The sequence below is a fragment of the Coregonus clupeaformis genome, chromosome 1 (assembly GCF_020615455.1).
Source record: "Coregonus clupeaformis isolate EN_2021a chromosome 1, ASM2061545v1, whole genome shotgun sequence".
NCBI classification, from domain to species: domain Eukaryota; kingdom Metazoa; phylum Chordata; class Actinopteri; order Salmoniformes; family Salmonidae; genus Coregonus; species Coregonus clupeaformis.
The window spans coordinates 30,292,700-30,316,548 of NC_059192.1; the positions used below are offsets into that span (position 1 = coordinate 30,292,700).

General features: G+C 40.8%; 1 protein-coding gene across 13 annotated transcripts in view; it reads left to right on the forward strand.

Annotated features, from left to right (window-relative positions):
* Positions 1-23,849, forward strand: part of LOC121555656 (neurexin-1a-like) — an 838,957-nt gene that overhangs the window by 22,994 nt on the left and 792,114 nt on the right. For 8 of the 13 annotated variants that reach the window (XM_041869510.2, XM_041869572.2, XM_041869886.2 and 5 more), the window contains exons 3-5: positions 12,779-12,796; positions 17,182-17,211; positions 18,735-18,785. In XM_041869510.2, coding sequence (XP_041725444.1) covers positions 12,779-12,796; positions 17,182-17,211; positions 18,735-18,785 — 99 coding nt within the window. The remainder of the gene's footprint in view (positions 1-12,778; positions 12,797-17,181; positions 17,212-18,734; positions 18,786-23,849) is intronic. The other 5 variants (XM_041869769.2, XM_041870154.2, XM_041870027.2 and 2 more) reach the window with 1 other exon arrangement.

Below are 23,849 nucleotides of genomic sequence, written 5' to 3' on the forward strand. Positions count from 1 at the left end.
GTGGTTGAGGACAGATAGGCGTGTCATATCGGTCTTTTGTTACTGCTGCAGTACAGTACATCAGCCATGAGATGTGTTCCAAATTGCACCCTATTCCCTACATAGTGCACTACTTGTGACCAGAGGGCTCTAGTTAAAAGTAGTGCACTATGTAGAAAATATGATGCCATTTTGGATGCAGCATCTGATGGTGAACTATGGGTGGCTGTTATCTTGGCATATTTTGTCCACTGCCCTTGTCACTTCAGTGCTAATCAGTCCGACTTCACTGTTTTAAGGCCATAGTGAGAGGATAGAGGCAGCAATGTGAGAGGGGAAGGTTCAATGTTGGTTGAATTTATAATAATAATAAATCATAAATGCCATTTAGCAGACGCTTTTATCCAAAGCCACTTACAGTCATGCATAAAAACATTTATTGACCTATTGGTGGTCCCCAGAAAAAGATTGATTGAATGTTGCTTCATTGAAGGTTCAACCCTACCCAGCAGATAGCCTGGCGGGTAGGAGCATTGGGCTAGTAACCGAAAGGTTGCTGGATCGAATCCCTGAGCTTACAAGGTAAAAATCTGTCATTCTGAGCAAGGCAGTTAACCCACTGTTCCCCGGGTGCTGATGAGGTGGATGTCAATTAAGGCAGCCCCCCGCACCTCTGATTCAGAGGGGTTGGGTTAAATGCAGAAGACACATTTCAGTTGAATGTGTTGTGTATGAGAGGAAGATTTCTCTACTGATTTATTAAGGTGGGAGGTTAAACTGTATGTGGGAGCTGGTTAGAGGAAAATAGCAATGGCCTGATTGCTACTGATTGAATACAGATGTATGTGTGTGGACATGTATGGTGTGTGTACAGGCTAAAGAAAAGCAATATGGTTGTTGATTATATACAGATGGTCTATGCAAAGGAAGTGGCCATGTGATTTGAAGAAGTGGAGAGTTAAGGTTATGCTCTGGGTAGATATCTGTACTGTATGTGTGTAATAGCTAGCAGTTTGACTATAATCATGGGCTCTACATGTCACTATGTCATACAGCTCATGTATATGATGTTGTTTGCTCAGGACTGGGAGCTGAGTGGAGTGTATTGTTGTGTGGTATTAACAGCACAAAGGCAGTGGGATCGCTGCTTCATCAAAGGGATTAGGGAGGTTTATTCCCCTGCCTGGATTATTAGACAGCCAGCTGGATATATTTGGAAAGGGGAGTGTTGTGTGTGTGATGGACGGGTGGGGGGTTGGTGTAAATGGTATCTGTCATAATATGAACCCTAGTTTGAATCGCTGTTAGATGAAAGGTACTGCACTAAAGGAACATCCATATGATAGTACCTGAGGCAGCAGGTAGCTTAGAGGTTAAGAGCGTTGTGCCAGTAACCGAAAGTTCGCTGGTTCTAATCCCCGAGCCGACTAGGTGAAAATCTGTCGATGTGCCCTTGAGCAAAGCATTTAACCCTAATTGCTCCTTTAAATCACTCTGGATATGAGTGTCTGCTAAATGACAAAAAAGTTAAAATAGTAGATTTGGGATGGGTGGTGTCGTGTGTGATGGTGATATCTGTCATGAACCCTAGCTTGACCAGAGGTTGTTAGATGAAAGGTACTTGGCTAAACACTACAGCTGAGTCTTCAGGCTCTATTCAATCCGTATCGCCAAAGTTCAGAGTTACAGCGTGACTGAAATTTAAAGGCAACGATCCCGCTTTAGCCGAGACTGCATTCCTGGTAAACGCTGCATATGTCGGCTCAACCTTTACATTTCTATCAAGTAATATGTAACGCTTCAGCAATACAGATTGAATATAGCCCTTCATATGGCTTATTCAGTTAGTATAGTTAACATGTAATACAGTATAAAGGTAATGTTCAACAGTTTAGGTAAGAAAATGAAACTACTATATGAATTGAGAATTTTAAATTAAATTTCTGTTCAATATGGAATTGACTGAAACCATGGTGTGAACGTAGTGTACATAGCTTGGAAGTATAGAAACATGATTTGAACGTAGATAGCTTTGCAGTAAATAAACATTATTTGAACGTACATAGCTTGGCAGTATAGAAACATGATTTGAACTACTGGTAGCTTTAGTCATTTTGTCTACACGTCTGGATTAAGGTTATCTGGCTTGGTTTGTACTTCTTGGCTGTTCCTAGACAGTGTCCTAGGTTGCCATATAGATTTGTCCCCTTTCCTTGACCCTACTTTTCTATTTCTTTGATGGAGGTGTAGATTTTTTACAAAGTGTATAGAACTATGTGGCTGGATGAATTAAACAATTTTTTTATTGTTATATAAATTACGGTAAAGCAGATTCCATTGGATGTGATATTCTTATTTCTAAAATAAAAATTTGTTTTAAAATGACTAAAATAAGAGGAAGGGAAACGCTAGAAACAGAATAATAAAACAGTGATAAAATTATTGGACAGATTGTGGATCGAAAACCATTTTATTAGAATGGCACATTCATCATAGAGATAACTATTATCCTTGTCAAAATACAGTCACATTCTCACAATCCAAAGAACACTCTCTCACCCCGAAATGTTTTTCCTGTGGTATGATAACTAAGACACAGCTATAGAGGAATATCAGCAAACAGACCCTGCTTTTCTCCTCTCATCTCTACTGTTGTCACATCACCATGCCAGCTCAATGCCTGTTGCCACCCCAGAATGCTTTTGAATAGGCATCGAGCTTCTCATCATCAAGCTATCCTTTTGTGAACAAAGTGACCAATATTTCCTTATATGCCCATTCCAACAACTCAGACATAGCTGTATAGTTAGCCTACACTCACTGTACGTCCACTGAGTACAGCACACTTGAAGACATTATAGACCAACATTTCTAACATTTCCTCTTATTATCAAAACAAAATCACAAATCACATAACTGTGATTCTCCTCATTATTACAGCACTTGCGTCCTATTTTGTTCACAAAATGCTGCTGCTCTCACACTGGTTGGTTGGTTGTGGTGCATGGTGTCTGATTTGGAAGGGGAGCTGATGTGCTGGTAAGTTTCTTGGTCTATAAATCGCTTGAATCGGGGCCTGAAACCATTGAGGAGAGGTAGGATACTTGTTTCATCTGATGGGAGCTAGGAGCTAGGCTGTGTGGCCTTACGTCCAACGTGTAGGTATACCTACAAGACGACACCGTACTTTCAGACGAAGAAAGGACTCATTCTATAGTTATCACTTATACTGTAACTTATATCTTATATTCCTTATATCGTATAGTACTTATATCTTATATTACTTATATCTTATATCTTATATTACTTATATATTATATCTTATATTACTTATATATTGTATCTTATATTACTTATATCTTATATCTTATATTACTTATATATTATATCTTATATTACTTATATCTAATATTACTTATATCTTATATTACTTATATCTTATATCTTATATTACTTACATATTATTTCTTATATTACTTATATCTAATATTACTTATATATTATATTACTTATATCTGATATTACTTATATCTTATGTTACTTATATTTTATATATTATATTACTTATATATTACATCTTATATTACTTTTATCTTCTGTCTTATTACTTATATCTAATATGTTTTTATTTTATTTTTGTTTTTTGTTTTTTTGGGGGTAGATCATCTTTAATATTTCTGATAGATGGTAACTTCCATCAATGTAATTGTCTGCATCACTTCCAATACCCCATATGTTTTTTTCTCTCGCAAATATATATATAAATATATATATATATATATATATATATATATATATATTTGCGCGAAACTTTTTCGAGAATATATACACATACACACATACACACACATATATATATATATATATATATATATATATATATATATATATATATATATATACATACATATATACATACATCCATACACACACACATATCCTTTTTAATTTTCCCTTCATTACTTTCCAACCCCACCACCCCTTCCCCAATTGGAGTAAACTAGTGAACAACAACGCTTAGGCCTCTACTTCCAGCCCATACATACTATATACATTTTATGGACACAGTCAAATTCTATAATAATTATATTTTGTTTGTTTTTACTCCTGAACTTCCTCCGATCATTTTCATGATGTCCATCTGGTTTGCTTCTATATGCCATATTTTTCTAACTGTGCTCTTTCACAAAAGCTCTCAACCTATAACCTATATACCTATTATGGACACAGTATGCTTTACATTAGTTATCTTGTTGTTATTAGTTGTTGTTATTAATCCCATCCTTCAGCTCCATTCATCACCTCCCATCTATCTCTTAACACCATCCATATTGGATTTCTATTTGCCATATTTTTTTCAACTGTACTGTGATGTTTTACAAAAGTTCTGAACCTTTCTATTCTCATTGTTTCTACAGATCGTAAATTGAAAATAAACATTTTTGCTAAAAGTATTATTATATTATTGATCGATTGACTATGACTTTTCAGATCACCCAGTAGTACTATCTGCAGGGTTAGCTCCAGGTAAATATTGCAATCCTTTAGCCATTCCTGGACTTGTGTCCAAAAACAAGCTACAAATGGACAGTACCAAAACAAATGATCTAATGATTCTGTCTCTTCGCAGCAAAATCTGCAGAGCTGGGAAGATTGTATCCCCCATATAAATAACATTCTATTGGTAGCAATAATTTTAAATAATAATTTAAAATGAAAAATTCTAAATTTTGAATCCGGCGTCGTTTTGCGTATCAGTTCATAAACACTATGCCATGGAATCGGTACGTCAAAAATGTCTTCCCAACTATTTTGCAATCTATATGGGACGGCTGTCAATCATTTGGTCCTTAAATGAAACTGGTATATTTTTTTTATGTATCACAATTTTCTTTAACCAATTATATTCTTTAATGCAAGGCCGACAGGCAAGTTCCTTATTTTTTCCCCCTTCCACTTTCCTTTTCCATTTTTGCGGTAACGCAGCAATTATTTGGTTATAATATTGGGTTGAGCAGACATTTCCATATGTTTTTGTTAGCTGCATGTGCGACATAACTCCACCAGTCCTACCGATAATATAATTTACGAAGATTATACCTTTTTAAACATCTTGTAAAAAAATATAAAATGCTACAATTTGCTTGAGTTAGAGGAGATGGAGGCGACTGAAACGAAAACATATGCTTAAAGTACTTTGTTTCCTCCTTCAAAATATAATTTGGTGAATCATGGGTGACTCCTTCATTTGTAACCGGTTTCAATAAATTATTTTTGGTAGCATTCCTATGTTGAAGATTAAAAAATAATTTGGTGCATTTTTCCCCCTATTCCATCCAGTTTGCTTTATCTTTATAATATATTACACTTAATCTTTCTTGAATAAATTCTCAATTTCTTTTCGTTTTTCCTCTAATTTAATATGAGCCTCTATGTTACAGTTTTTACTGCTATCTATCTGTTCTGTTAGACCTTCTATTTCCTTTGTTAGTGTGGACTCTTTTGACCTAAATTGCTTTTGTTTTCGAGATGAGTTCTGAATGGCATGGCCTCTAAAGGCACATTTAAAGGTGTCCCATACAATAAGGGGATTTGCTGTACCTATGTTATGTTGGAAAAAATCAGTTATAAATTCCTCTGTCCTAGTTAAAAACAAGTTATCATCCAATAGGCTTTGATTAAATTTCCAATATCCTCGCCGACGTGGAAATTCAGTAAGAGTAATGTATATGCCAATTATATGATGGTCCGACATTGTGTCTCCTATCAACACTTTTTAAACTTTTGGTGCCAATGAGAATGACATAAGAAAGAAGTCAAGACGACTAGCTTGATTGAGTCTCCGCCATGTATATCTCACTAGATCAGGATATTTAAGCCTCCATATATCTACTAGTTCTAATTAATTCACGATTTCCTTAAGAGCATGAGGGTGATTGTTTGTAGTGTGATTTCCTTTAAGGTCCATTGAACTATTTAAAACGGTATTATAATCTCCGACCATAATAATATAGTCTTGAATTGCTTGCAGAGTTGATCATTTATTATATATATTGTCAAAGAAGTGTGGATCATCATTATTTGGTCCATAAAGGTTAATGAGCCATACACTGTATCTGTTTATGGTCCAATAACATATTTAAAATAATCCATCTACCTTGCGTATTTGTTTGGACAATTTGCACATTCGGATCGAAATTACTATTAATTAATATCATCACCCCTTTTGAGTTTCTCAGCCCATGGGAGAAGTATATCCCCCCCCCCCCCCACCCCATTCCTTTTTTCAACGCAACTTCATCTAGAATTGTTGAATGAGTTTCCTGTAAACAATAGATATTATATTCCTTCTCTTTGAGCCATGTAAATATTGTTCTTCTTTTGTTATTATCTGCTAAGCCATTACAATTATAACTGGCTATACTAATTTCAACACATACCATAATGGGATACAAGTTTCAAATCTATTTATCATTATATATGTTTGTAAATGTACCAATAAAAAATACCATAGCGATTGACTGTCCATATAGCTGTACCATGATATTTGCATTGGTACTAAGTAACCCTCCAATTGTTCTCCACTAATTCCCCCGCTAAAGCCCCTCCCCAAGTTGGGCCGTCATCCCAGTGATCAGCATACCCCCCGTCCCCCCCGTCCCCCGTCCTCCTGGATCCCTAGGCCCCCGAGAGGCCAGGACCCATCCATCAAAAACATCACACAGTGCCACCCACAAAACAGAAGCAGGTCAACCGCCAAAAGCATTTCCAATGCTCTCACCTCAATATATATATATATATATATATATACAGCTATTTAGAAATATATATCCATTCAAATATCTTGCATATCTTATTTTCCATCATTATCGATTAATATGCGCAATTATGTCGGCAGTTCATCCGTAGGATTTTAACCCATAACCCGGATTGCCATTGTATTACATTACATTTTTGACAAGCAATTATTATTTTAGCAAACAATTATTGTGGTTCATCCTATATTCTCCCTAACATCCAGATGTGGGATAAACATACATGCACATACTCTAACACACTCAACCCCTTTCCTCCACAATCAAACATAAGATCAGATGCTCAACAGTTGTTACATCCCAGAGCCCAACTCAAGAAAGGACCTGATTTACGGATGCATATACAGTTACAGCTGTTTGAGAAAGCATGCAAGATTGAGCAAAAATTGACAACAATGTGAGATTTGATTAATCTATTTAATCTATGTCAAGTCCTAGGTGATGGAGATCAGATCCAACCTCTTCACTTGAGACACAAACACTCTGGTACCCCGTTGTAACCATTTTCCCAAGCATCTCCGTGCAGTCAGACCTTTGATTATTTTGTGCCACAGTAATTGATTGTCCGAGTGTGACCCCCTCCCCATGGGTTACTGCAGCCAGTGTTGCCAGCACTGCCACTACCTGGGTGGTGGTACCCCACCGGAATCCCCACCGGCTAGGTACAAGGTCGTCAAGGTTCTCATTAGCAGCTTTGAGAATTTCATTGTATATTATGCTCTCCCATCAGGGGGCTCTGGCTTTGTAGGACCAACCCTGCCAGGCAGGCTCAGAATCTTGAGGGGGCGGTGCTGCTCAAGTAGGTCTCTGACCGCATTTATTTTTCTGTTTAGGCTGCATATAGGAAACTCACAGCAGGTTCATAAAACAGATGGGGACTTCTCTTTGGTGTATGGGTCACTCAGGTGGGTGTCTAGGATATAGGGTTGGGGATCGTTCCATCATGATAGGACAATATAAAAATAGATTAGATGTATACTATATTTTAAAATGTATATCCCTCATTTCATCTATATTACTTATATTTTATATGAAATATATCTTATATTACTTATATATTATATTACTTATATCTTATATCACTTATACAGTGGCTTGCAAAAGTATTCACACCCCTTGGCATTTTTCCTATTTTATTGCCTTACAACCTGGAATTAATTTTTTTGGGGTTTGTATCATTTGATTTACACAACATGCTACCACTTTGAAGATACAAAATATTTTTTCTTGCAAAACGAACAAGAAATAAGACAAAAAAACAGAAAACTTGAGCGTGAATAACTAGTCACCCCGCCAAAGTCAATACTTTGTAGAGCCACCTTTTGCAGCAATTACAGCTGCAAGTCTCTTGGGGTATGTCTCTATAAGCTTGACACATCTACCCACTGGGATTTTTGCCCATTCTTCAAGGCAAAACTGCTCCAGCTCCTTCAAGTTGGATGGGTTCCGCTGGTGTACAGCAATCTTTAAGTCATACCACAGATTCTCAATTGGATTGAGGTCTGGGCTTTGACTAGGTCATTCTAAGACATTTAAAATGTTTCCCCTTAAACCACTCAAGTGTTGTTTTATCAGTATGCTTAGGGTCATTGTCCTGCTGGAAGGTGAACCTCCGTCCCAGTCTCAAATCTCTGGAAGATTGAAACAGGTTTCCCTCAGGAATTTCCCTGTATTTAGCGCCATCCATCATTCCTTCAATTCTGACCAGTTTCCCAGTCCCTGCCGATGAAAAACATCCCCACAGGGATGGTGTTCTCGGGGTGATGAGAGGTGTTGGGTTTGCGCCAGACATAGTGTTTTCCTTGATTGCCATAAAGCTCAATTTTTGTCTCATCTGACCAAAATACCTTCTTCAATATGTTTGGGGAGTCTCCCACATGCCTTTTGGCGAACACCAAAGTTTTTTCTTATTTTTTTCTTTAAGCAATGGCTTTTTTCTGGCCACTCTTCCATAAAGCCCAGCTCTGTGGAGTGTACGGCTTAAAGTGGTCCTATGGACGATACTCCAATCTCCGCTGTGGTTCTTTGCAGCTACTTCCGTTATTTATTTTTTATAATTTTTTGCAACAAGTTCTTTTTTTCATTTCACTTCACCAATTTGGACTATTTTGTGTATGTCCATTACATGGAATCCAAATAAAAATCCATTTAAATTACAGGTTGTAATGCAACAAAATAGGAAAAAAACGCCAAGGGGGATGAATGCTTTTGCAAGGCACTGTATACTTCTAAAGCTGTAGAATCAGACTGCATGCCATTATTGATGAAGTTTGCATTCTAATGACACATTTCTCCTTCAAATTGATGTCTGATTAAAACATATTACAGTTGTAATGTAAATGGACTTAAACTTTATGTAAATGGCCACTACTGGTGTTGAAATTAATAGTATAAACCTTCTGTAAAACATTTTCTTAATCAATATTTATACAAAGTCAACCTTCTGAATTGAATTGTTATACATCAGTTATCTCTAACAGGCAGTAGTTATCTCTAACAGACATTAGTTATCTCTAACAGACAGTAGTTATCTCTAACAGACAGTAGTTATCTCTAACATGCAGTAGTTATCTGTAACAGACAGTAGTTATCTCTAACAGGCAGTAGTTATCTCTAACAGGCAGTAGTTATCTCTAACAGACAGTAGTTATCTCTAACAGGCAGTAGTTATCTCTAACAGACAGTAGTTTCACTTATTTACTCATTTAAACTTGTAACACTTATTTGCCATGTTGATGAGAAATGTTGACTGACGTGTTGTTGTGATTTAGGAGGCTTATGTGCTTCTACGTCCTCTCTGTTCAATGTTTATTGCATGTTTTATTCTAACACATACTTTCTCCAAATGTAATGCTTTATTGTAACACATACTTTCTCAAATGTAATGTTCCCCACTAGAGGCAATGGTATGACATTGACTTTTGGCAACAGACGTGACAACTTTTTCGGTCTCGGGTTTTAGACCTCACGTGAATGTTCCTTATTCCTTATCACCATGTCACTAATTTCACTTTGACTGCCAGGTGATTTTTCCCCTCTAGGACCTAATCTCACTTTGACTGCCAGGTGATTTTCCCCTCTAGGACCTAATTTCACTTTGACTGCCAGGTGATTTTCCCCTCTAGGACCCAATCTCTGCTCACTACTGATTATTTATGAGTTATTAAATCAAACAGTTACTACACATGTGACAAAATGTATTATTGCATTTGCCAATTTTCAGTTTATGCCTTTAAAAAAAAAAAAAAAATGTTAATCATTATATCACTTAAAGATTGATATCCCCCCCCCCCAAAAAAAAAGTCTAGCTTTCTCTGCTAACGGAGACCGTACCTTAACTCCCCCTTTCACTGTCACTGAACACTGCATGTCCCCTATGCAAAACCTCTTTTACTTGGTCTACACCACACCTTATTGTATATCCGTTTGTAGCTTTTGCCAATACATTTGCTAACCCACTTTTATTTCTCCCAGTTGAATGTAATCCTGTAACCAATCATTTGTTACAGTAGACAGGCTAGTAAATGGGATTTAAAGAGTACCGTGGGGAAAAAAAGTATTTAGTCAGCCACCAATTGTGCAAGTTCTCCCACTTAAAAATATGAGAGAGGCCTGTAATTTTCTTCATAGGTACACGTCAACTATGACAGACAAAATGAGAAAAACAATTCCAGAAAATCACATTGTATGATTTTTTATGAATTTATTTGCAAATTATGGTGGAAAATAATTATTTGGTCAATAACAAAAGTTTCTCAATACTTTGTAATATACCCTTTGTTGGCAATGACACAGGTCAAACGTTTTCTGTAAGTCTTCACAAGGTTTTCACACACTGTTGCTGGTATTTTGGCCCATTCCTCCATGCAGATCTCCTCTAGAGCAGTGATGTTTTGGGGCTGTCGCTGGGCAACACGGACTTTCAACTCCCTCCAAAGATTTTCTATGGGGTTGAGATCTGGAGACTGGCTAGGCCACTCCAGGACCTTGAAATGCTTCTTACGAAGCCACTCCTTCGTTGCCCGGGCGGTGTGTTTGCGATCATTGTCATGCTGAAAGACCCAGCCACGTTTCATCTTCAATGCCTTTGCTGATGGAAGGAGGTTTTCACTCAAAATCTCACGATACATGGCCCCATTCATTCTTTCCTTTACACGGATCAGTCGTCCTGGTCCCTTTGCAGAAAAACAGCCCCAAATCATGATGTTTCCACCCCCATGCTTCACAGTAGGTATGGTGTTCTTTGATTGCAACTCAGCATTCTTTGTCCTCCAAACACGACGAGTTGAGTTTTTACCAAAAAGTTCTATTTTGGTTTCATCTGACCATATGACATTCTCCCAATCCTCTTCTGGGTCATCCAAATGCACTCTAGCAAACTTCAGACGGGCCTGGACATGTACTGGTTTAAGCAGTGGGACACGTCTGGCACTGCAGGATTTGAGTCCCTGGCGGCGTAGTGTGTTACTGATGGTAGGCTTTGTTACTTTGGTCCCAGCTCTCTGCAGGTCATTCACTAGGTCCCCCCGTGTGGTTCTGGGATTTTTGCTCACCGTTCTTGTGATCATTTTGACCCCACGGGGTGAGATCTTGCGTGGAGCCCCAAATCGAGGGAGATCATCAGTGGTCTTGTATGTCTTCCATTTCCTAATAATTGCTCCCACAGTTGATTTCTTCAAACCAAGCTGCTTACCTATTGCAGATTCAGTCTTCCCAGCCTGGTGCAGGTCTACAATTTTGTTTCTGGTGTCCTTTGACAGCTCTTTGGTCTTGGCCATAGTGGAGTTTGGAGTGTGACTGTTTGAGGTTGTGGACAGGTGTCTTTTATACTGATAACAAGTTCAAACAGGTGCCATTAATACAGGTAACGAGTGGAGGACAGAGGAGCCTCTTAAAGAATAAGTTACAGGTCTGTGAGAGCCAGAAATCTTGCTTGTTTGTAGGTGACCAAATACTTATTTTTTTTACCATAATTTGCTAATAAATTCATTAAAAATCCTACAATGTGATTTTCAGGATTTTTTTCTCTCAATTTTTCTGTCATAGTTGACATGTACCTATGATGAAAATTACAGGCCTCTCTCATCTTTTTAAGTGGGAGAACTTGCACAATTGGTGGCTGACTAAATACTTTTTTCCCCCACTGTACATGCACAGTTGGCACTGTGCTAACAAGTTAACAACAGACACGTTAACAACAAGCTAGCCAACAATCTAGCAGCAATGCTAGCAGACAAGCTTACAACAAGCTAGCAGACAAGCTAACAACAAGCTAGCAGACAACCTAACAACAAGCTAGCAGACAATCTAACAACAAGCTAGCAGACAACCTAACAACAAGCTAGCAGACAATCTAACAACAAGCTAGCAGACAACCTAACAACAAGCTAGCAGACAATCTAACAACAAGCTAGCAGACAAGATAACAACAAGCTAGTAAACAAGCTAACAACAAAGCCTACATAAAGCTATCCAGAGGGGGCATAGTAATCCACTCAAGATCTAACAAGTTTATTGTTTTTTATAAATACAGCCGTGTCCTGTATCCCAGGTAGGCATATGATCAAAGACTTATGATATCAAATACCACAAAACAGGATCCAGAGATGAAGACAGACCCACTTGTATAGCATATAACTAGATTACAAAGAGCAGTAAGTCATCTTAATAATAATGCATGAGATCTTTATATCACTTTTCTCAAATCCAAGAACCGATAGTTGAACAGACATTGAACAGACAAAAGTCCTCTGCAGCATTGAAACACCACCAGTTATGTTGAACATAGAGAGACAGTAGGCCTCTGCAGCAACGAGACCTCCCCTCTGCAGGGGTTGTCAATATAGCACAACGTGGGGCACTTTGCATGTGATGTGTGTTGCCTTGGTTACGTTACATGGCAACAGTCCTGTACCAGTCTGCATGCTGCATAATGAATGTCTTCCTTTTCCTCTTTCTCCTTCCGCCCCTCCGTCCGCTTGCAGAAGACCACCGTGTTGAAGGTGGGTATTCTATTTTCTCTTTTCTTTATCATGGTTTTTATCATCTTTCCACTGTGATTTATTATTTATGGTTGTCATGGCTTAAATCACTCCTAACATACTGTATGTCATGGGGAAATGGTGTTAAAATGTGCTACTGATATGGTAAGTCGGCTCCATATGTTTTTCTCATTTGCGTTTCTGGGAATATGCTGTTGCAAAATTTGCTCGGTCATTGGTTCAGGAGCAACGCGTGGTTTGGGATAATGAAATGATGGACTGGAAAGGTTAGCTGTTCTTAACTACACTGATTATCATGATCCTGATGACAAATTGTGGAACATTCGCTTAAATTGGTGCAGTTGTTACTATTCTTGAAATCAACCATAGATGTATATGTCAATGAGTATCTGTGAAAGTTCTGGCAAAAGTTTAGCTAAGTACAATGCCTTCGGAAAGTATTCAGACCCCTTGACTTTTTCCAAATGTTGTTACGTTACAGCCTTATTCTAAAATTGATTTAAATCCTCAGCAATCTACAAACAATACCCCATCCTGATAAAGTGAAAAAAGGTTTTTAGAAATTTTACCAAATTTATTAAAATAGAAAGCAGAAATACCTTATTAAATTGAGCTCAGGTGCATCCTGTTTCCATTGATCATCCTTGAGATGTTGCTACAACTTGATTGGAGTCAATCTGTGGTAAATTCAATTGATTGGACATGATTTGGAAAGGCACACGAATGTCTATAAAAGGTCCCATAATTGACAGTGCATGTCACAGCAAAAACAAAGCCATGAGGTTGAAGGAATTGCCCGTAGAGCTCCGAGACAGGATTGTGTCGAGGTACAGATCTGGTGAAGGGTAGCAAAAAAATTCTGCAGCATTGAAGGTCCCCAAGAATACAGTGCCCTCCATCATTCTTAAATGGAATAAGTTTGGAACCACCAAGACTCTTCCTAGAGCTGGCCGCCCGGCCAAACTGAACAATCGGGGGAGAAGGGCCTTGGTCAGGGAGGTGACCAAGATCCCGATGGTCACTCTGACAGAGCTCTAGAGTTCCTCTGTGGAGATCGGAAAACTTTCCAGAAGGAAAACCATCTCTGCAGCACTCAACCAATCAGGCCATTATGGTAGGGTGGCCAGACGGAAGCCACTCTTCAGTAAAAGGCACATGACATACCACTTGGACTTTGCCAAAAGGCACCTAAAGACTCTCAGACCATGAGAAACAAGATTATCTGGTCTGATGAAACCAAAATTGAACTCTTTGGCCTGAATGCCAAGCTTCACGTCAGGAGGAAACCTGGCATCATCCCTACGGTGAAGCATGGTGGTGGGAGACTAGTCAGGATCGAGGGAAAGATGAACGGAGCAAAGTACATAGAGATCCTTGATGAAAACCTGCTCCAGAGCTCTCAGGACCTCAGACTTGGGCGAAGGTTCACCTTCCAACAGGACAACAACCCTAAGCACACAGCCAAAACAACACATGAGTGGCTTCGGGACAAGTCTCTAAATGTCCTTGAGTGGCCCAGCCAGAGCACAGACTTGAACTCGAACGAACATCTCTGGAGAGACCTGCAAATAGCTGTGCAGCAACGCTCCCCATCCAACCTGACAGAGCTTGTGAGGATCTGCAGAAAAGAATGAGAGAAACTCCCTAAATACCCAAGAAGACTCGAGGCTGTAGTAGCTGCCAAAGGTGCTTCAACAAAGTACTGAGTAAAGGGTCTGAATAGTTACGTAAATGTTATATTTCTGGGGGGTTGCTATTTTAAATCAGCATACTTTTCTAGAAACCTGTGTGTAGATTGATGAGGGGAAAAAAACAATGTAATCAATTTTAGAAAAAGGCTGTAACGTAACAAAATGTGGAAAAAGTCAAGGGGTCTGAATACTTTCCGAAGGCGCTGTATATTAAGACGTGGGTAAGGATTTAGGCTACTACTACACTGTCAAGACTTGGATCTCCCACTGGTTTGAAATATGTTTTCTGCAGGTTATTGTTGATACACTACATTACATAATTTAATGGTTTGGAAGGGATAGAACAAACATTTTATGTTTTCTGCAAACTGCGGGAAGTAGGCAATAGTCTGTTCCCATTTACAAGGAGATAGTAGTGTCATAGTAAACAACTGAATGCAACTTTAAAGAACAAACTCTGAATTGAAAGCTAAACAATATCTTTATTTACAATAGTGTCTTACATCTTTGCATTAAGGATGGGAAGATGACCAGACCCTGCGCAATCAAATAGCTTTACAGTGAGGGAAAAAAGTATTTGATCCCCTGCTGATTTTGTACGTTTGCCCACTGACAAATAAATTATCAGTCTATAATTTTAATGGTAGGTTTATTTGAACAGTGAGAGACAGAATAACAACAAAAAAATCCAGAAAAACGCATGTAAAAATAAGTATTTGACCCCTTCTCAATCAGTAAGATTTCTGGCTCCCAGGTGTCTTTTATACAGGTAACGAGCTGAGATTAGGAGCACACTCTTAAAGGGAGTGCTCCTAATCTCAGCTTGTTACCTGTATAAAAGACACCTGTCCACAGAAGCAATCAGCCAATGAGATTCCAAACTCTCCACCATGGCCAAGACCAAAGAGCTCTCCAAGGATGTCAGGGACAAGATTGTAGACCTACACAAGGCTGGAATGGGCTACAAGACCATCGCCAAGCAGCTTGGTGAGAAGGTGACAACAGTTGGTGCGATTATTCGCAAATGGAAGAAACACAAAATAACTGTCAATCTTCCTCGGCCTGGGGCTCCATGCAAGATCTCACCTCGTGGAGTTGCAATGATCATGAGAACGGTGAGGAATCAGCCCAGAACTACACGGGAGGATCTTGTAAATGATCTCAAGGCAGCAGGGACCATAGTCACCAAGAAAACAATTGGTAACACACTACGCCGTGAAGGACTGAAATCCTGCTCAAGAAAGCACATAAACAGGGCCGTCTGAAGTTTGCCAATGAACATCTGAATGATTCAGAGGAGAACTGGGTGAAAGTGTTGTGGTCAGATGAGACCAAAATCGAGCTCTTTGGCATCAACTCAACTCGCCGTGTTTGGAGGAGGAGGAATGCTGCCTATGACCCCAAGAACACCATCCCCACTGTCAAACATGGAGGTGGAAACATTATGCTTTGGGGGTGTTTTTCTGCTAAGGGGACAGGACAACTTCACCGCATCAAAGGGACGATGGACGGGGCCATGTACCATCAAATCTTGGGTGAGAACCTCCTTCCCTCAGCCAGGGCATTGAAAATGGTCGTGGATGGGTATTCCAGCATGACAATGACCCAAAACACACTTCCATGGCAACAAAGGAGTGGCTCAAGAAGAAGCACATTAAGGTCCTGGAGTGGCCTTGCCAGTCTCCAGATCTTAATCCCATAGAAAATCTGTGGAGGGAGCTGAAGGTTCGAGTTGCCAAACGTCAGGCTCGAAACCTTAATGACTTGGAGATCTGCAAGGAGGAGTGGGACAAAATCCGTCCTGAGATGTGTGCAAAGCTGGTGGCCAACTACAAGAAATGTCTGACCTCTGTGATTGCCAACAAGGGTTTTGCCACCAAGTACTAAGTAATGTTTTGCAGAGGGGTCAAATACTTATTTCCCTCAATAAAATGCAAATCAATGTGTAACATTTTTGACATGCTTTTTTCAGGATTTTTTTGTTGTCATTCTGTCTCTCACTGTTCAAATAAACCTACCATTAAAATTATAGACTGATCTTGTCTTTGTCAGTGGGCAAATGTACAAAATCAGCAGGGGATCAAATACTTTTTTCCCTCACTGTATATTACTGACAATATTATTATGCAAATACTTTGTTTGGATCTTTGGAAGTGAATGGAGAAAATTGTGGATCTAATGAAAGAGATTCACATCTCAAAATCTTGTTAAACTTGTTAAATGTGGAGTCAGGCCATGGCTTTAAGGGTTGGTAGGTACAGCAGGTGGACTGGGTTGAGCATTCTGAGAGGATGCCCCTCTTGGACAAATGGAACCTCAACTAACTTGCAATTATTACTGTTAATTTAAATCTAGTAAGTCTGACTGATGACACATTGCAACCTCTCTCTTGGTTGGAAACATGCTCATCACCCTAACCCAACCTTGTCTGACTGTACCCCTTCCTCGCTCTCCATCCCCCTTCTCCCCAACACCTCCCAAAATACCACAGGCATCTACCAGACACAGATGCCTGTGTGTCAGTTTGACCTAGGTTACATCCCAAATGACACCCTGTTCCCTTTATAGTGCACTACTTTTAACCAGGACTCTGGTATTGCTCTGTAAAGAGAATAGGGCGCTATTTGGGAGGCAGCCCTAGCCTCTCTGTGATCCCTTGTTTCTCTGCTGACTGTGCTCTTGTTTTCCTTTAAGGTCTGGCGCACTTGATGATGGGCGACCAAGGTATGGGCTCTGTTCCTTTGGTCCCTCCTCCGTCCCCTCTCCCCTTGTGCTCCATACAAAGACTTATTTTGCTGCTTCTCTTGCTGCTGGCTGGGGTACTCAGGGCTTTTAAAACTGCTTTTCAGATCTGGTCTGTCATTCATTAAAGCTGCTTTGCAACAGTGAATGATTTGGTTTGGTTTGTTCATCTGGTTTTTTACTTTATTTTTGTCTTGTTCCCCTCTCTCTCCACTCATCGCCTCAAATCAGCTCATACTTTTCTTGCCAGTATGTTTCAAACTCATCTACATTCTCATTCGGCCGGCAGTTTCATCATGCCATCATGCTGTGGTTAATTTCAAAGTGATGATAAAAACCAAAACAAAACATGCTGAAGATAATGCATGATTGTGATGTAGCTACTATAGGACATCAGACCCCCTCTATATTATCCGTGCTGCTGGAATGCTTTAGCAGTCAGACAGTGAACCACAGTGAGCTGTGAAAACCTCTCTCCATTTCCAAGGCAGTCTCATTGTGCATCCCAAATGGCACCCTATTCCCTATGTAGTGCACTACTTTTGAATAGGGTGCCATTTAGGAAACAACCTCTGCCTCATCTTCTCCACATCAGTCTGGCTGATGCTCATCTCCTAGCATGCAGTACTCAGTCTGAGCCTGAAATGAAATATTGCTCACTTGTGCCTTGCACCCCCCCTCCATACCGCCATCCTTTCTACAATCTCTTACATCATCTTGGATATTATATTTATCCCATTGTGCCTCTCACTGTGTTCTCTCTTGTTTGTCCCAAATGGCACCCTATTCCCTATATAGTGCACTTATTTTCACCAGACCATATATAGGGAAAAAGGTTCCATTTGGGATGCAGACACTCTGTGTTCTTCGGTCCTTCTTCCTGTCTGTCGGTATGACCATGACACTTATGGATGTCTTTCCTTCCTCTCTTCCTCCTCTTGTCTGGAAACTGGAACATTCCATCAACTATCCTAGGTAGTAAAGGTACTCTCCACTCGTAATTTCCTCAAACTCCATGTAGTCAGCTGTCTGTGGCCTTATATGCTGATTTCATTAAGCATATAAAGTCATGAGCATTATTACATTGCTTTATGCTACTATTATATAAAATGTATGTGAGTTACGGTACCCAAGGTAGGTTGCTGCTTTTACTTTGCGGTCAGCTCACACTTTTTGATGAGGAGTGGATTATTTTATTTCTGCTTGATGCATTAAAACCATAAAGACATTCACAAGGGGGGGACATGTGATGTCCACTCCACTCTGCTTGTACCTGATGCCAGTGCAGCATTAACCACCGGATTGATGGGTAATGTGGTGTGATGGGGGAAAGGCTATATCTGGCCCCAGTGTCTGACCAACCTGAGTGTCGTGGGCAGCAAGCAATGGGCTGGGCACCCCAATGGGCTGGGCAGCACCTTATCCTGGATGGCTGTGCTGCCGTGCCGCGCTCCACAGAGGGTAAGTGGACCTCTGATCTCTGCCCGTTTGCCTCTCCTACCCAGGGCGGAGGGAAAGAGAAGGTTGGCTTCGAAGGTCCCTACTGAGCATTCCAGGTAAACAGCTTTGAATTTATTCATTTGATTCCTTAACAGTTAGATCATTGGATCATTCAAGACAAGCAGGTCTAAAGAGATCATTCAAGACAAGCAGGTCTAAAGAGGTCATTCAAGACAAGCAGGTCTAAAGAGATCATTCAAGACAAGCAGGTCTAAAGAGATCATTCAAGACAAGCAGGTCTAAAGAGATCATTCAAAACAAGCAGGTCTAAAGAGATCATTCAAGACAAGCAGGTCTAAAGAGATCATTCAAGACAAGCAGGTCTAAAGAGATCATTCAAAACAAGCAGGTCTAAAGAGATCATTCAAGACAAGCAGGTCTAAAGAGATCATTCAAAACAAGCAGGTCTAAAGAGATCATTCAAGACAAGCAGGTCTAAAGAGATCATTCAAGACAAGCAGGTCTAAAGAGAAGTCATTGTTTGGTTGGTTTATTTCATCCATAAGAGTTACAGTATGTTATGTGCCCTGCCGTGTGAGCTGGATTGACAGTCGTCAATGAAAGACAATGTCGATGTCTCAGCAGCTTGTAGATTGTGTGGGAATTGTGGGACTGTGAAATTCCTTTCCAGTGTTCCATTTCCATTCTCAATAAATTATTATCATGTTATCACCTGTAATACTGTCAACAAACTCTCACAGTCTCACGTCAGAATTAGACGTTCATCCGTGTTTATTAAATGTCAAATTTCGAAGTAGTTCCAAACGTAAAATTTTAAAGTGTTAAAGGTTAAGTTTAGGCATTATCTCCAAATGTTTAAGTTAGGGTTAATTTCAGGCATTAATTCTGAACGGTTAAGGTAAGGGTTAAGGTTCGGGATAGGCTTAAAACAAAAATATAAAAAACGACTTTCTATCGCTGGATTTGAACATGCAAACTTTCACACTAGAGGCAGATGCTTACTAAACCTACTTGAAGGTAACAGCGCTCACTGTTGCCCCTATTGGCCGGTTTTCACATCATCTCCAAAACGTCCTCAGACATGGATGGATGTCAAATACTGACTCGTACTACACACTGGCTCCGATGCTCGTCTGATGTGGCAGGGCTTGCAAACTATTACAGACTACAAAGGGAAGCACAGCCGCGAGCTGCCCAATGACACAAGCCTACCAGACGAGCTAAATGACTTCTATGCTCGCTTCGAGGCAAGCAACACTGAAGCATGCATGAGAGCATCAGTTGTTCCAGACGACTGTGTGATCACGCTCTCCGTAGCCAATGTGAGTAAGACCTTTAAACAGGTCAACATTCACAAGGCCGCAGGGCCAGACGGATTACCAAGACATGCGCTGACCTGGCAAGTGTCTTCACTGACATGTTCAACCTGTCCCTAACTGAGTCTGTAATACCAACATGTTTCAAGCAGACCACCATAGTCCCTGTGCCCAAGAACACTAAGGTAACCTGCCTAAATGACTACCGACCCGTAGCACTGTGCAAGTGTTTTGAAAGGCTGGTCATGGCTCACATCAACAGCATCATCCCGGATACCCTAGACCCACTTCAATTTGCATACTGCCCCAACAGATCCACAGATGATTCAATCTCTATTACACTCCACACTGCCATTTCCCACCTGAACAATAGGAACACCTACGTGAGAATGCTATTCATTGACTACAGCTCAGCGTTCAATACCATAGTGCCCTCATCACTAAGCTAAGGACCCTGGGACTAAAGACCTCCCTCTGTAACTGGATCCTGGACTTCCTGACGGGCCGCCCCCAAGTGGTAAGGGTAGGTAACAACACATCTGCCACGCTGATCCTCAACACGGGGGCCCCTCAGGGGTGCGTGCTCAGTCCACTCCTGTACTCCCTGTTCACCCATGACTGCATGGCCAGGCACGACTCCAACACCATCATTAAGTTTGCAGACAACACAACAGTGGTAGGCCTGATCACCGACAATGATGAGACAGCCTATAGGGAGGAGGTCTGAGACCTGGCCGTGTGGTGCCAGGATAACAACGTCTCCCTCAACGTGATCAAGACAAAGGAGATAATTGAAGATTACAGGAAAAAGAGGAAAGAGCTCGCCCCCATTCTCATCGACGGGGCTGTAGTGGAGCAGGTTGAGAGCTTCAAGTTCCTTGGTGTCCACATCACCAACAAACTATCATAGTCGAAACACACCAAGACAGTCGTGAAGAGGGCACGATGAAGACTATTCAGGAGACTGAAAATATTTGGCATGGGTCCTCAGATCCTCAAAAAGTTATACAGCTGCACCCTGACTGGTTGCATCACTGCCTTGTATTGCAACTGCTCGGCCTCCGACCGCAAGTCACTACAGAGGGTAGTGCGTACGGCCCAGTATATCACTGGGGCCAATGTTCCTGCCATCCAGGACCTCTATACCAGGCGGTGTCAGAGGAAGGCTCTAAAAATTGTCAAAGACTCCAGCCACCCTAGTCATAGACTGTTCCCTCTGCTACCGCACAGCAAGCGGTACCGGAGCACCAAGTCTAGGTCCAAAAGGCTTCTCAACAGCTTCTACCCCCAAGCCATAAGACTCCTGAACAGCTAATCAAATGGCTACCCGGACTATCTCAATTACCTTGACTAACTTGTGTCCCCGCACATTGACTCTGTACCGGTTCCCCCTGTATATAGCCTCGCTACTGTTATTTTACTGCTGCTATTTAATTATTTTAATTATTTATTTTTTTGTTATCTATTTTTTACTTAGCAATTATTGTTCTTAAAACGGCATTGTTGGTTAAGGGCTTGAAAGTAAGCATTTCACTGTAATGTCTACACCTGTTGTATTCGGCGCATGTGACAAACACAATTTGATTTGATTTGATTTGTATCATGGGTGACCTGGCTGAACACTATATCGTTACTGTCTAAGTAAGCCAGGTAAGAGATGTGTTTGTGAAAATATATGGGCATGATACAATGTGTATTGAAAGTCAAATCAAATTAGTTTGTACAGGTAAGTCGACACAATATCCATGAATTCATAAAATGTATGAGGAACCATTTCCCTCCTGTATAAGGAATGCAACCATTTTCAGATATCTGTGATTTGGATCTGTCCTATCTTTCCATTGCCTGCAGTACATCAAGATTTTTCACTGCGATTTTAAATCTAGGTACGTTAGGTACATTATGTACATTATACACGATTGAACATGATTTATATCCTAAAACACACAGAGTAGACATTTTGGACTTTCCTTTAATCACTCAGACCTGGGGACAGCACTGCAAATATCTACTACCCTTCACTAAGGTAAGTGCTATTTATTTGGTAACGGCGGTTCAGGTTGTGTGGCCGTTCATAGAGATTGGATGATTCCATTTTTTCACGCCTATCTTGTTTTGATCTTTCTCTGGATATTGAAGAGGTCAAAATAGCTTTTTCTGAAATAGCTTTTACACAATATATTCAAAGTTGTATTTGTCCTGCAAGTGTAACGGAGTTAAGAACGTACAGAAAGATCACTCCACAGCTAGCTTGAAATGTCACGGATGGAGCTATCCAATCGGTATCTTTTGGGTGGCTCAACCCGTTGGAACATTGTCAAGGAGGGCGGTCACATGTGTTGCAAAGCAGAGGACCACTGGTTCGAGCCCAGTATGGGGCTGTCGGACAGTGGAGGTAGCTAAGCTGTTAGCAGGCAATCCGTCTTGCCTGTAAAATTGAATGAAATGGTGCTTAAAGAGTCTGATGATCTGCACTAAGACTGGGATGCTGCCTGTAAAACTGAATGAAAGGGTGCTTACAGTAGGCAATACGCATGGCTAGCTCATCAGGGTGTAAAGTACTGTAGGCTATACGCATGGCTAGCTCATCAAGGTGTGACGTACTACTAGGCTATAGGCATGGCTAGCTCATCAGGGTGTGATGTACTACTAGGATTTACGCATGGCTAGCTCATCAGGGTGTGACGTACTACTAGGCTATACGCATGGCTAGCTCATCAGGGTGTAACGTACTACTAGGCTATAGGCATGGCTAGCTCATCAGGGTGTGACGTACTACTAGGCTATACGCATGGCTAGCTCATCAGGGTGTGACGTACTGTAGGCTATAGGCATGGCTAGCTCATCAGGGTGTGACGTACTACTAGGCTATAGAAATGGCTAGCTCATCAGGGTGTGACGTACTACTAGGCTATAGGCATGGCTAGCTCATCAGGGTGTGACGTACTACTAGGCTATAGAAATGGCTAGCTCATCAGGGTGTGACCTACTACTAGGCTATAGAAATGGCTAGCTCATCAGGGTGTGACGTACTGTAGGCTATAGGCATGGCTAGCTCATCAGGGTGTGACGTACTACTAGGCTATATGCATGGCTAGCTCATCAGGGTGTGACGTACTACTAGGCTATAGAAATGGCTAGCTCATCAGGGTGTGATGTACTACTAGGCTATAGAAATGGCTAGCTCATCAGGGTGTGACGCACTGTAGGCTATACGCATGGCTAGCTCATCAGGGTGTGACGTACTACTAGGCTATATGCATGGCTAGCTCATCAGGGTGTGACGTACTACTAGGCTATAGAAATGGCTAGCTCATCAGGGTGTGACGTACTACTAGGCTATAGAAATGGCTAGCTCATCAGGGTGTGACGTACTGTAGGCTATAGGCATGGCTAGCTCATCAGGGTGTGACGTACTACTAGGCTATATGCATGGCTAGCTCATCAGGGTGTGACGTACTACTAGGCTATAGAAATGGCTAGCTCATCAGGGTGTGACGTACTACTAGGCTATAGAAATGGCTAGCTCATCAGGGTGTGACGCACTGTAGGCTATACGCATGGCTAGCTCATCAGGGTGTGACGTACTACTAGGCTATATGCATGGCTAGCTCATCAGGGTGTGACGTACTACTAGGCTATAGAAATGGCTAGCTCATCAGGGTGTGACGTACTACTAGGCTATAGAAATGGCTAGCTCATCAGGGTGTGACGTACTGTAGGCTATAGGCATGACTAGCTCATCAAGGTGTGACGTACTGTAGGCTATAGGCATGGCTAGCTCATCAGGGTGTGACGTACTGTAGGCTATACGCATGGCTACCTGGACACTAGCTGTGCCCG